The sequence below is a fragment of the Zingiber officinale genome, chromosome 7A, assembly GCF_018446385.1.
Source record: "Zingiber officinale cultivar Zhangliang chromosome 7A, Zo_v1.1, whole genome shotgun sequence".
In the NCBI taxonomy this organism is placed as follows: domain Eukaryota; kingdom Viridiplantae; phylum Streptophyta; class Magnoliopsida; order Zingiberales; family Zingiberaceae; genus Zingiber; species Zingiber officinale.
In genome coordinates, this window is record NC_055998.1 from 137,728,321 (window position 1) to 137,743,398 (window position 15,078).

The following is a 15,078-nucleotide window of genomic DNA, read 5'->3' on the forward strand; positions in this document are numbered from 1 at the left end:
TATGAAGTCTTTCCAAGGGACACTTGTTTTGAAATAGTGGAGTGGATAAACAATTGATAATATAGACTATGGTTTGGATGGTGCCATCCCAAAATTTAAGTAGAACTGAGGCATGATTAAGAAGATCTAAGGTAGTTTCAACCACATGACGATGTTTTCTCTGGGTGGATTCATTTTGTTTAGGAGTGTGGGGACAAGAGACTCAATGAGGATACTAGAAGAAGTAAGATGACGATGAAGTGCTTAATACTTTCCTTTCCAATCAGAATGAAGGGAGAATATTTTACGATCAAAATAACGCTCAACATACTTTTGAAAACGATAAAAAAATATCAAAGAGATCATATTGGAGGTTTCAAAGGCCAAAGCTGAGGTCGAGGTCGAAGTCCAGAACACTATCAAATTTGCTTCAATTATGGTCATTATGCTCAAAATTATTATAAAAGATATGATTCAAATTTTTTAGGAAGACCTATATCATCAAATCGACCCCTTCCCTCATCTTGACGATCTAGTACTCAATCATCTCACTCTAAAGCATTCTCACTCTAGTCTATCAATCGACTGCCCGTTACCATTAGTTAATTTTTCCATTAAATATAACCATTGCACTTGCAGAACGACTCTTACTAACTCAATTTGACCACCATTAGTCTACTATAATTATTCACCAATTGATTGATGCTTAAATAGTTAAGTGTTGCATCTACTCAGAAATCTTGTGTTCGCTACTATAGTGTCATCAGTTGATTGTCCAAACTCATTAATCAACTAATAGACAATGAGTCGAGTCTCTAGTAGAGTTCAGAACATTAGTCGACTACCCAACTCAACTGATCATCATCAATCGAGTTAATCGATCAATTTCCTATTTTTTTTATTTGCTATAATAACCCAATAGTTAACTACTCAACTAGATTGATCGACATTAATCGAGTTGATTAATGTTTTATTTGTTATAGTAACAGTCAATTGCACTACTCATCAATCGATTATTACGATAGCAAAAATCCTAACAGTATAGCAACCCCAAACACTACAGTAAACCCCAAAAAACACTATAGTAAACATTAAACACCATAGCAAACCACAAAAATATTATAGTAAACTCTAAAACACTTCTCAAATCCTAATTTCCAAGTTTAGGTTCTATCGGTTGATTGATACATCATATCAATTGACTAATACTCCTATGTCAGCCTTACCAAAGTTGAATTCTCGTCTTACCTCATATCCAATTGACCTAAACCTACCATGACTTTATTTGCCTAGAATCTAGTAAACCTTGACCTATCAGAACTTTTCATTATCTAGCATCAAGTCAATCTTGAGTTGCCGGGACTTCCTTTGCTTAGTATTCAATTACCCTTGACTTGTCGGGACTTTACCATTGCTTGACATCCGATTAACCTTGACTTGTTAGAACTTCATTTTCTAGTGCCTATCATTTCATCATCCATAATATATTTAGATTTTCCTCATTGCCAAGTGTTCAGTCAACCTTAATTCATTTAGACTTCATGCATCATACCAATTCCCTGTTTGTCTTCCAACTGCCAAACATTTAATCAATCGTGATCCACTTTGACTTTCCTCTTGCCAACTCCCTATTAGATTTCTAACCGTCGGTGTCCAATCAACCGTAACCCATTTGGACTTTTCCTCCATCAAGTATCCGGTCAATCTTGAACTACTTAACTCTTCATTCTAGTCAACAAACATATTTATCGACTGATAAGTATCTAGTCAACCTTGACTTACTTGATATCTCATTTAACCAATTATTGATTAAATATCAAAACTAAACTCGAGTCAACTCAAGCTTGGTAACCTAGTCAACATTGACCAAATACGATTACGCCAATACTTTTAGGTAGATTACTCTTAGAAATTCACTTTCTTCTTTTTAGTCAACTACCATGTGTAAAAAACTTCTTACCAGATCATACTAACAAGTACTACAAGAAGAAAGGCTTACACATAACGAAGAAGGTTTCTAATAGAGATTGACCATCCCTTAAAGTTGCACTAAGCTTTCCTTTTATGTCTTTCAAAACCTCTTGTTTTTACAAGATCTATCGTCATTCAATCAATAGGTTTGCATCATATGTCGACTGATGTATAACAGTCATTGACTCTGACCAATATGTCATAACCTTATCCACAAGGACTTTTTTTTTCATCTATAGCATCAATCTAATAGATCTTAGCATCAGTCGTTGCAATCACCTGTTCTTTCAAATAAAAATATTATATTCACTTACCCCTCAACCTCAATGGACTCCTCTCTCAATAAAACAGTACAAAAATTGTATCAAATAGCGACAGAAATATTCCATCGCTATTCCATCGCTAAAGATGAATTATGATAGATTAACGACTGAATGCGTACCGTCGATTAGGTATCAGTTGCTGATAATATAGTGACGGGTAAATATCATTAACCACATCAATGAAAAGAGGTTGTGGCGTCTCTCCATCTGCCCAAGTTGAGACGTTTATATGTAAGAAATATGTATATAACTTAATTTTAAACTTACCAAGTTAGAGGCATGCTCCACAATCGAACGGGATCCAATAGTATACTTTGTGAATTAGGTGCTCAGCCCAGCAAACTCTGAATTGTGATTGCTTCGAGCAATTATTGAATTGTCCTACCAATATTGGGCAACCCAAATGGCTCTCCAAGACTGCCAAACTGTATCAGGGACCTCAGATGGTCTTGTGCTCCTCTATCTCCACTTGTACAACATGTTCATGCACAGTTTAGAGCAGCAGGTGTTCCAATTTTTTTTTGAACATTTTCTCCTAGCCCTCCTCTCAAACATATATCTTCTGTAATTAACAATATATTTTGATAATTAGTATCATGTTAACTACAAATACATTTTCTATTTAAAATACTTACCAAAAATTCACCATAATAAAATTCTTCATGTCTTGGTCTACAAGCTAAGCCGCCATGTAGTACCAACCGAGGACCATCGTTTTCTAAACTTTTTTGATATGTAGGATGATACCCGATGACTATTCCATCGCTATTTGGTACCCTTTTTTATAGTGAAATAAAAAATACAATTGAATTCGATTAACATAGATGTACTATGCAAATAAAACATTTGGTGCTACAATTGCATTTATTATTACTTGTTATGTTCAAAACTAGAATTATCAGATATCATAGCTTCACGATTACAAAATATATTTACAATGACATGTTTAAATATAATTATCGAGGTACGTACATTAACAACATTAAACAATTACTTTTCTTTATGCCTTCACCAGAAATCAACCGACACAAAAGAGGGCATGGCGTTCTAATCGATGAATAGAACATGCTAATAATTTCATAATCGTAAAATTTCAAACGCAATAAGAAATTAAACAAAGAAGAAAAAGAAGAATACAAAATACAACTAATTAATTCCAGAATTCGTGTATAAACCCTCTCAAACCTGATTTAATTCCAGAATAAAATTTTGAAGAAAATAAATAAATTAAATAAATTGATGGAAGAAGAGAAATACGTAGTCAATCTATGAAACGGAAGGTACGTGCTGCATGGCCGGCCATGCAGCACGCTACGTGATCAGAAGACTCTGGCGACGAGGTTCATGAGGGCCTCGTTGGCGTGGCAGAAGGCGGCGAACTGGTCGAAGTCGATGTAGCCGTCGCCGTCGGTGTCAACCTCGACGATCATCCGCTGGATCTCGTCGCAGGAGATGCGGCCGGCGACGCGCAGCGCCTCGCCCAGCTCCGCCGACGACACCTTCCCGTGGCCGCCGCCCTCCTCCTCGCCGCCCACCATCCGCCGGAACACGCGCTCCATCTCCGCCGTCACCTTCATCGAGTCGCTGCCCATCTGCCCTCCGGCCGCTGCGTCTAGCTCGATCTCCCTCCGATCCTCCTTCCAGGTCGATTCGCTAATCGATCGTGTGGTTCGCAGAGGTGGCGGGCCGGATGCTATTTATAGGGTGGCGCTGCGCGTTTTAGGTCACGGAAAATTTGTCGCACCCGGCGAAGGATGCGGCGTCCGTTATAGAACTTTTCTTTCTTTTCCTTTCCTGCTTTATAAAAACTAATTTTGTTTTTTTTTATACCACTTTTTCCAAAATAAGGGAATTTTATTTTATATCTCAGGTATTAATTATCATAATAATAATTATTTTTAAATGGCTTTATTAATTTAAATATCTCTTATAATTAGTTGTGGAGAAATTAAGATATCTACATGAAATTATATAGATACAATTATAATTCATCGGTATAATTATCAATTGCTAATTTGGTAGGATTAGAGGTGTATTAGATATAATAAGTTTTGGTCAATGGATTTGATCCGATCGATATAAATCGAGATAAGTTAATTAGTTTTATGTGGTAAAAGGTGAAATCGTTCGCCCCAACACCTCCGTCGCACCCTACCCCAAGCGATCATGAGGGAGATAAATCACGACAGTCGACAGAGCAAGTGGTGGTGGGATGAGTTGCACAGGGTCCAAGAATTTACATCCCGACAACCCTACGATTCGATCCCATGATCTCATGTGATAAATATACCACTATTTATCATCTCGGATCACTCGTAGAGTCAATAAGTTAATTAGTTTTAGCACTTTGGTAAAGGAACATTATATGATATTATTTTAAATTGTATAATGTAGTAAATATTTTAAAATGTAAATATACGACTCAAATTTATGGATCCTTAATGATAGACATAGAGATCAAAATTTAGCTCCAAAGGTCAAATAAAATATGGATGTTAGAATCATTTTGTGGTGAGAGAGTGAATAAGCTCAAATAACTTGTAAGCAATTAAATATCAAATATAATACATTACGGCTGCGTTTAATTAGCGGTAATGTAATCTAATATAATGAAATTTATAATATATTAATTTTGATTACAAGGATAATTATATTTTTTTTATTTGATGTTTATTATTTATTATTTTTTATAAGGAATGTAATTTATATTATTATAAAATAATAAAAATATCCTACAATCTCTGCCCCGGTGACTGACGGAACCGACGACAACAATCGATTTGTGTAGGAAATGGACTAAGAGTATATTTGACATTTAAATTTTAATTAAACATTAAACATGGAATATAATTGGATTATATGGTGTTGACAAGATTATAAAATTTTATTACCTTTTGTAATTCATATTATAATACATTACAATTTTAAAATTGTACCAAACAGAATAATCAATATTGCTAATGAGTACCCCTTACCAAACCTAACCTAAAACTAACATAAAATAATATGCAATGTTAACATTATTTAATAGGATTCAAAACCTACGTTTCTACTCTTAGTGGAAAAAGGCGACTAGGCTTGCCCCTAGTGCCCTCGTCAATCCATCCTAGAGCAAGCACAGAGGAAGTAAATCACAGGTGGCTATTAGCCTTTGGAATAATGACTAGCACATGAGGAAGCATTTACCTTGGCTATGACGAGATTCGAACCCCTGACCTAATGATGGTAGTACCTCATTAATGAACTTTCTGTGAGAAGTGCGAAGAAGAAGAGACAACGGAGTAAAAATCAGAATTATTATTGAGATTAGGATTTTGTTGTACATCCCTCAACATATATATATATATATTGATCCTGTCCGAACGCTGAATCAACGGACGCTGGGCACGTGGCGCTCTCTGAACTGATGACGTGGATCTCCGGCCGGTAGTAGGGATCTCCTGCGAACCTACAAAGAAGTCGAGTCGGGAAGGGGTTCCCGGCGACGACCTTCCGACGCTCAAGTCAGGCAAGAGGAAACTAAGAAGTGGCTCCGAAGATGCGAGAATGTCTACCTCCGGCGAAATATGAGGACCCTTATATAGAGTTATGAGGAGGCTGATGCACCCATACCGAGGTGAATACGTGTCCTCTTATCATACATCAGTATGAGCTTATCAGAGGAGCTTGTCTGACACCATACCGCTACAATCCAAGCATCTCTCTGATGGGACGTCAGAACCTTCTGTCGTAAGGTTCAACATAGGGCTTGGTCACTGGACATGCTTGTTGTCAGAAGATGTTTCCCGATGTTGCCCTTGCCCTTTTGTCTCTTTTGCTCCTGCGCCGAGCGTCCGGCCGCTCGGCAGTCCCATCTCGTCCGACCGGACACAGGTACGGATCCGCTCGGGAGATTCCAGGTCGGGTGCTCGGATGAAACTATTCACAACATGACTGCTTTATACCTCGGCCGAGCAGGCTACTTATACCCGCTCGGCCCAGCGACCTAGCTTATCATGAGCGTCGGAGACCCGACTCCCCGTCGGGTTATCTTCGCTTCTGCTTATACCCCGTTCGGCCGGTCGGCCCCCTTTTCCGGTCGGCCTTTTGACTTTTGACCTCCACGTGGCGTTGACTTCCCTTAAAGGGGGGTCCCCCGTCCTTACTGCCGGATCACTTGCCTCCCCTTCAAGTCTAGTCGAAGGAGGCGATTAGTCCGACTGACTGGACTATTAGTTGCACCGAGCGGCGTCTCCGTGAAATTATCTTTCGCTCGACCACCACGTGGGTAGCTACGGCGTTCAGTCAACGGCCACCTTCCTCGGATCTCTTCGGAATTTGCGCCAATCTTCGACATTAAGACCGGGCACGCGCTCTGTGCCTCGTTAAGGCGCTCATTAAATGCTCCCCCGTGATGGAATGCCACGTGGCCTTGCTATCGTCATCGTACGGCGGCGACGCCGCGGGTGACGAGACCGAGGCGGTTCGAAATGGACGGCGCGATGCGTGCTCCGATTCTCGTGACCTGGATCCGACGGTGGAGGTCACTCGGGCTCCACCCTATAAAGGCTTCTCTTCTTTGCTTCGCCTCATTTCTGTCCTCGCGTGCCCCCCAGTTCCTTTTCCTCATCGCTCCGGCGATCCTGTTCCTGTTCTCCGACGATCTCCGGCGTCCTTCCCTCGATCCTCCTCTTCGTTGTAAGGCTCTCCTTCTTTCTCCTTTTGGTTCTTGTGTTTTCTTTGCATTTCTTTCCAGAGTTTTGGTCCTCGGGGCACTGTTTCGTTTGATGTCTTCTTTCTTCTATCCTCTACCTTTCTTCGCCTTTTTTGATTTGGTCCGTTCGGACAATGGCCCATTCCTCTCAATCCCAAGACCAAACTCTCGGCCCGTGGTATGTTACCATGGAGTCACGCTTCGATCGGCGTGACGCCGATATTCTGATAAATAACTTTGACATCCCTTCCGACCTCGAAATTATCCTACCCACTCCCTCCGCTCGGCCACACAAACCGCCGCGCGGAGCCTTTTGTGTTTTCCGCGACCAGTTCACTACCGGTCTGCGACTTCCAATTCATCCCTTTATCATTGACGTTTGCAATTTCTTCGGCATTCCGCTCGGAAGCCTAGTTCCCAACACTTTCCGCCTTCCATGCGGCGTTATCGTCCTATTCAAAATCCATAACATTCCCCTCCGACTGGAGGTTTTCTACTATTTCTACTACCCTAAACAGTCTGAGCCGGGCACTTACATGTTCCAGGCTCGACCCGGTTTAGTTTTCTTCAATAAACTACCTTCTTTCAATAAGCATTGGAAAGAATTCTACTTTTATATTCGCCTTCCCGAGCAGGCTCCCTTCCGAACCCAATGGCAGACCTGACCGCCAGTCTCCCCTGAGCTCAAAAGGTTCAAGACCAGACCGGACTATCTTCATGCTACCAACATGCTGGCCGGTCTGAGGGTCGACATCAACAAGTTCTTACCAGAAGGGGTGATGTACATATTGACCCCCCTACCGAGCGGCTTCGGTAAGAATCTAGCTTGGTACATTTGCCTTGATTGCTAACTGATTTTCTCTTTTTTCCTTTGCAGCGAACACTGTCATGGAGTCTGTGATGGCCAGCATTCTGAAAAGAAAGGCGGCGGCGCTCGAGGTCGCGGCTGCCAAAGAGATGGAGATGCTTGGCATCCAGCCGGTCGACTCTAATGAAGAAGAGAGCGAGACAAATGTCGGGGAGTCGGCCGCTCAGGCTTCTCTCCCGGAGCCAGCGGCTGGTACAACTGCTAGTCGAGAGTCTTCCGTCCGGGAGGGAGGCTCTGCTCAAGAGGAAGAGCGCCCCCCCCCCCCCCCCGACAAAAGTGGCGCCGCACGGAGACACCACTCCGCTTGGCTACATCTGCGGTCCATCCTTCCGAGCGGACCACCGCTGATTCTCGAGGCAAAGCTCCAGCGGTAGAGGCGATATCGTCCGATCAGACCCCATCGCAATTGGACGCGTCGGCGGACCCTCTTCAGGGCGTTCCAGTCAGCGTCCTTCCGCCCGCTCCCCGTCAAGTCCATCGTTCAACAATTTTGTCCCAGTTCTCTGTGCCGGCTTCTGATCCTTCTCCGGCTTCCGCCCAGACGACCCCCGGTCGGCGCCCACCGTCCGGGTCTCCCTGCATCTCCCCACCGAGGAATTAATGCCCGAAGCCGATCGACCTACTGCGCCCGAGCACACGATCACCTTGAAAGGGCCTCTAACCGAAATGTGGGCCGACGTTCGGGCGCGCGTGGCGATGATTCCGCTCAGCAATCTGACCAACAGCCACATGCAGCAGGCCACTGGGGTAAGCGTGTTCTTTAAAGTCCTTTTTGCATTCTTTCCGATCGGCTATTAACAATCTTGCTTATTCCAGAGATGGGTGGAGGAGATCGCTGTCTCCAACCGTCTGGCGATGGTGGACAAGGAGCTAAAAAGGTTAAGGAGCTCGGGTGGCGATCCTTCCCAAGGCCCCTCATATGCTGAGCTGCAGAAGGAGCTTAAAAAGACCCAAGAGCTGTTGGAGGCCGAACGGAAGAAGGCGGCCGACCAGACTCACACTCTGGGCGAACTTGATCGCCTGAACAAATCACTGGATCACAAGATAAGCCTGGCCACCGAGCGGAAGAAAACAACTATCTCCGATCTGGAGAAGAAGAACGTAGAGACTCGAGGCCTGGAGCAAAAAGTTAAAGAGCTGATGGACCAGCTGGCCGGCGAGAAGGTGGCCCAATCGGACGAAGTTAAGAAACTTGAGGTTGCCTTGCAAGAACACCAGGCCGCCGCCGATGCCTCCCGAGCGGCCTTCAAAGAATACCAGGAGGCTGAGCCTGGTCGGGTCTCCGCCCTTCGGCAGAATTATATCCGTTCGGCCGAATTTTCGGAGAAGGTTTGCGAACGGATGTACACTGCTTTTGATCTTGCTATGACAGCTACCACAGATTACCTAAAGTCCAAGGGTCATCTTTCCAACTCTGTCCTCATCCCGGCCCAGGACCAAGCGGCGCTGCTCAACAACATCCCGAAGGACCTTTACGATTATCTAGAGTAGAAATTTTTATGTAACTTGGCCGCTCGGCTAGAAACTTATCCATTTTTGTAATTCGGCTGCTCGGCCATAATTTCTTTAATGTTGTCCTTGTTTTTTCTTTTGCTAATCAATATGAGTGCTGGCCGCTCAGATTGCCAACTACTGTTGTTCAAATTCCCTTAATTCTCCTTGTTATTTGCCTCTTTTCCCACCTTTCTTGTGTTCGAAAGGGATTTTTACAAGTGTTTTGCATATCTGGTCCGCTCGGGTCTTCTTCCGGCCTGAGGGTTTATTGTCGTCGGCGCGACTCTCGATTTTTAACGTTGGAGCTCGACGGTCTTCCGCTCGGAGGGTTTATAGTCGCCGGCGCGACTCTCAATTTTTAACGTCGGAGCTCGATGGTCTTCCGACCGGAGGGTTTATAGTCGCTGGCGCGACTCTCGATTTTTAACGTCGGAGCTCGACGGTCTTCCGCTCGGAGGGTTTATAGTCGCCGGCGCGACTCTCGATTTTTAACGTCGGAGCTCGACGGTCTTCCGCTCGGAGGGTTTATAGTCGCCGGCACGACTCTCGATTTTTAACGTCGTAGCTCGACGGTCTTCCGCTCGGAGGGTTTATAGTCGCCGGCGCGACTCTCGATTTTTAACGTCGGAGCTCGATGGTCTTCCACTCTGAGGGTTTATAGTCGCCAGCGCGACTCTCGATTTTTAACGTCGGAGCTCGATGGTCTTCCACTCTGAGGGTTTATAGTCGCCAGCGCGACTCTCGATTTTTAACGTCGGAGCTCGACGGTCTTCCGCTCGGAGGGTTTATAGTCGCCGGCGCGACTCTCGATTTTTAACGTCGGAGCTCGACGGTCTTCCGCTCGGAGGGTTTATAGTCGCCGGCACGACTCTCGATTTTTAACGTCGGAGCTCGACGGTCTTCCGCTCGGAGGGTTTATAGTCGCCGGCGCGACTCTATATTTTTAACGTCGGAGCTCGACGATCTTCCGCTCGGAGGGTTTATAGTCGCCGGCATGACTCTCGATTTTTAACGTCGGAGCTCGACGGGCTTCCGGCCGGAGGGTTTATAGTCGCCGGCGCGACTCTCGATTTTTAACGTCGGAGCTCGACGGTCTTCCGCTCGGAGGGTTTATAGTCGCCGGCGCGACTCTCGATTTTTAACGTCGAAGCTCGACGATCTTCCGCTCGGAGGGTTTATAGTCGACGGCACGACCCTCGATTTTTAACGTCGGAGCTCAACGGTCTTCCGCTCGGCAGGGGGTGGGCGCTCGATTGGAGCTTCTTTCCTTCGGGCCGCCTGGGCTTCCTCCACATTGATATATTCATTAGCCCGGTGTAATATATGATCGTAGTCTCGGGGCGGCTTTCGAATAAGTGAACAGAAGAAGTCACCATCCACGAGGCCCTGTGTAAACGCATTCATCATCGTTTCTGAGGTGGCCGTTGGAATATCCATGGTCACTCGGTTGAACCGTTAGATATAAGCTCTGAGCGGCTCCCTGGGCTCTTGCTTGATGGCAAATAGCTGACACTAGTCTTCTAATAACGCCGACTGCTTGCAAAATGGTGGAGGAAGGTCGTGCGGAAGTCCTTGAAACTTGTGATGGATCCGTCCGGCAGCCTTCGAAACCACCGTTGCGTCGATCCCGAGAGAGTGGTAAGGAATACCCGGCACTTTACTCCATCTGTATATTGATGTAGGGTAGCCGTGTTGTCGAACTTACCCAGATGATCGTCCGGGTCGGTGGTTCCGTTGTATTCACCGATCGCCGGGGGCACATAGTGCTTCGGCAGAGGGTCCCGCAGGATGGTCTCTGAAAATTGCCGGTTGATCCGCTCGGGGGAAGAGTCCGTTCGGGGGGGCCTTGCCTTTTCTATTGTCTCGCATAGGCGCCTTGTCGGATAAAGACCCTCGGTCACGATTGACTGCTGCGGCTTCGAGAGGCGTCCGAAATAGGGCCCGATGAAATGGAACTATGGCGGGGGGTACTTCCGCTCGGCCTCCCGATGCGGACGTTGCTTGTTGCTCGATCCGCTCGGCTTGTGCCTTCTGTTTTTGTTCCACAAGCTTAGCCGCTCTTGTCTCGATCAAAGCGTCGAGCTCCTCCATGGAGAGCATCACCGTATGCGGTCGTCCAGCTTCATCCATTGCTTCCGCTCGGATGCAGGTGCGTTCCCACAGACGGCGCCAATTTGATCCTGTCCGAATGCTGAATCAACAGACGCTGGGCACGTGGCGCTCTCCGAACTGATGACGTGGATCTCCGGCCGGTAGTAGGGATCTCCGGCGAACCTGCAAAGAAGTCGAGCCGGGAAGGGGTTCCCGGCGACGACCCTCCGACGCTCAAGTCAGGCAAGAGGAAACTAAGAAGTGGCTCTGAAGATGCGAGAATGCTTGCCTCCGGCGAAGTATGAGGACCCTTATATAGGGCTATGAGGAGGCTGATGCACCCATACCGAGGTGAATACGTGTCCTCTTACCATACCTCAGTATGGGCTTGTCAGAGGAGCTTGCCTGACACCATACCGCTACAGTCCAAGCATCTCTCTGATGGGACGTCAGAACCTTCTGTCGTAAGGTTCAGCATAGGGCTTGGTCACTGGACATGCTTGTTGTCAGAAGATGTTTCCCGATGTTGCCCTTGCCCTTTTGTCTCTTCTGCTCCTGCGCCGAGCGTCCGGCCGCTCGGCAGTCCCATCTCGTCCGACCGGACACAGGTACGGATCCGCTCGGGAGATTCCAAGTCGGGTGCTCGAATGAAACTATTTACAACATGACTGCTTTATGCCTCGGCCGAGCGGGCTACTTATACCCGCTCGGCCCGGCGGCCTAGCTTATCATGAGCGTCGGAGACCCGACTCCCCGTCGGGTTATCTTCGCTTCTGCTTATACCCCGTTCGGCCGGTCGGCCCCCTTTTCCGGTCGGCCTTTTGACTTTTGACCTTCACGTGGCGTTGACTTCCCTCAAAGGGGGGTCCCCCGTCCTTACTGCCGGATCATATATATATATATATATATATATATATATATATATAGTATATAATAATACACGTGGCAACTTAAGTGAGCAAAAGAATAAAAACTAATATAATACTTATTCTAAACTTTATTATCATCCCCCCTCAAACTTAAGGGTCTATGAAGAACATTAAGTTTGGAACGTAAAGAGAGAAATCTGAAACTTGGCAGACTTTTGGTCAACGTATCCGCAAGCTGATTAGATGAGCGAGTGTACTGAACAAGTAGAGTTTGAGATGCAACACGTTCCCTAACAAAATAATAATCAATTTCAATGTGCTTGGTTCTTGCATGCAAGATCAGATTTACAGAGAGGGAGATAGTGCTCATATTATCGCGAAGGATGCACAGTATAGAATCCAAAGGAACAAGAAGCTCATGAAGCAAAGATTCCAACCAGGCAATTTCAACAGCTCCATTAGCAACAACACGATATTCTGATTCAGTACTAGAACGTGACACAACCTTTTGCTTCGAAGAAGCCCATGAAACAAGATTATCTCCAAAAAAACATGCAATAGCAATAACCACTTGTACTACGACGATCATCCAGACAAGAAGCCTAGTCAGCATCAGTATAACACACCAAAGATGGAGAGGAAATTGGGGAAATAGATAAACCATGGTACAAGGTTCCACGCAAATACCTCAAAATTCGCTTAATAGCTTGCCAATGAGAGACGGTAGGTGAATGTATGAGCTGGCATACTTTATTTACAGCATAAGATAGATAGGACGTGTCATTGTGCAATGCTAAAGAGCACCAACAATGCTGCGATAGTTTGAGCCATCTTCTAAGGGAACACCATCATATAAAGACAAGGAAGCAGTTGAATACATAGGAGCATCAGATGGTTTGGAGTCAAACATGCCAGTTTTCTTCGAAAGATTAGTAATATATTTCGTTTGATTGAGATGCAAACCCATATCAGAGTGATGTACTTCAATACCCAAAAAATAATGCAATTGTCTAAGATCCTTCACAGTAAACTATTTATCAAGAAAATGAATCAAGGAAGTAATAAGACTCTGTGTGCTACCAGTAATAATGATATCATCGACATAGACAAGCACAATAAGAGTACCATAGCTTAAAGAGATGAAAAATAATGAGGTATCAGCCTTAGAACTAGAAAAAAAACCCAATTCAAAAGTGATTGACTAAGTTTTGTAAAACATGCACGAGGCGACTGTTTCAACCCATACAATGATTTATGTAGCTTACACACCATATCTAGGAAAGAAGAATCAATGAACCCAGGAGGTTGTTCCATATAAACTGTCTCAATAAGATCACCATGAAGAAAAGCATTCTGAATATCAAGTTGACGAATAGGCCAATTGTGAGACACAGCAATGGTAAGAACCACTCGAATTGTCTGAGGTTTGACAACAGGACTAAAAGTTTCATAGTCAATAAATGCAGTTTGATGATATCCTTTAGCAACCAAACAGGCCTTATATTGATCAATAGAACCATCCAGTTTTAACTTCAAACCATAAACTCATTTACAACCAATAACTTTCATATTTTCTGATTTTGGAACAAGAGACCATGTGTTTTAAAGCATCAATGCATTAAACTCAGTTAGCATGACTTGTTGCTACTCAGGAACAATAGAAGCCTGCTTGTATGTATTTGGTTCAGATTGATTACTAGAAAGAATAGTCGGCAAAACATGTGGTTTAAATATGCCAGACTTACTTCGAGTTACCATGAGATGAGCATTTGTAGTTGGTGCTATGACATTTGTATTAATATGTGGCAAGTCAGCGTCCAAAGGGTTGGAGGGATGAGAAGAAGATGAAGTGTAAGGAGTTGACTGAATAGGAGGTGGAAGTGGGACAGAAGGATTAGAAGAAGACTAGGTAGAAGATGTTGTAAGAAATGGTGAAGCATTAGAAGGTGGCGGTGGAGGTGGGGTTGAAGGGCTAGAAGAAGACTGTGTAGAAGATGTTGTAGGAAGTAGTGAAGCATTAGAGGGTGGTGATACAGATACAGATTGTTGAAAAGAATTAACGATAGGAAGAGTTGTAATGATTTGTGAAGAACATGAAGGATTAACAGAAAAAGAGGATGATGGGGAACTAAAAGAGAAAAATGTCTCATTAAAAATCACATGACGAGATATATACAATTTGGAATTAGAAGGACCAAAACAAAGATATCCTTTATGTTTAGAGCTATAACCAAAAAACACAGATTGACGTGACCTAATTCTAATTTATTGGAATTGAAGAGACGTAAAAATGGAAAACAAGCACAACAAAAAGTCCGAAAAAAGTTATAATTTGGCGCCCTAGCATAAAGAACACTATAAGAAGACTTGAGTTATAAGATTTTTGTAGGCAACCGATTAATAAGAAATATAGCCGTAGAAAATGCATAGGGCCAAAATTTAAGAGGCATATTAGAGTGAGCCAAAAGAGAGATACCCATTTCGACAATATGACGATTTTTACGCTCAACTCTTCCATTTTGTTCTGGAGTATAAGCACATGATAACTGATGATGAATACCTTTGGAAGCAAAAAGTTTTGTGAGGGGTCAAAATTCACCACCCCAATCAGAACGAACATTTTTTATAGAAATATTAAATTGATTATGCACCATATTGCAAAATGTAACAAAAGTGGTATATGCTTCATCTTTAGAATGCAACAAATACGGCCAAGAGAATCTAGAAGAATCATCGATAATCAACATAAAATATTTATGACCAGTAACAGATGAAATAGGTGAAGGACCC

The 15,078-nt window shown here is 44.1% G+C and overlaps 1 protein-coding gene across 1 annotated transcript; it reads right to left on the minus strand.

Moving 5' to 3' along the window:
- Positions 1-3,592: 3,592 nt before the first annotated feature.
- Positions 3,593-3,841, minus strand: LOC122000546 (polcalcin Phl p 7-like). Its single transcript, XM_042554919.1, has one exon. It carries the CDS (start codon positions 3,830-3,832, stop codon positions 3,593-3,595), a length of 240 nt encoding a protein of 79 aa, XP_042410853.1. The 5' UTR covers positions 3,833-3,841.
- Positions 3,842-15,078: the final 11,237 nt, after the last annotated feature.

Bases quoted from the DNA above. Each gene is read 5' to 3' on its own strand.
- LOC122000546 (XM_042554919.1), bottom strand. From the start codon at position 3,832: ATGGAGCGCGTGTTCCGGCGGATGGTGGGCGGCGAGGAGGAGGGCGGC.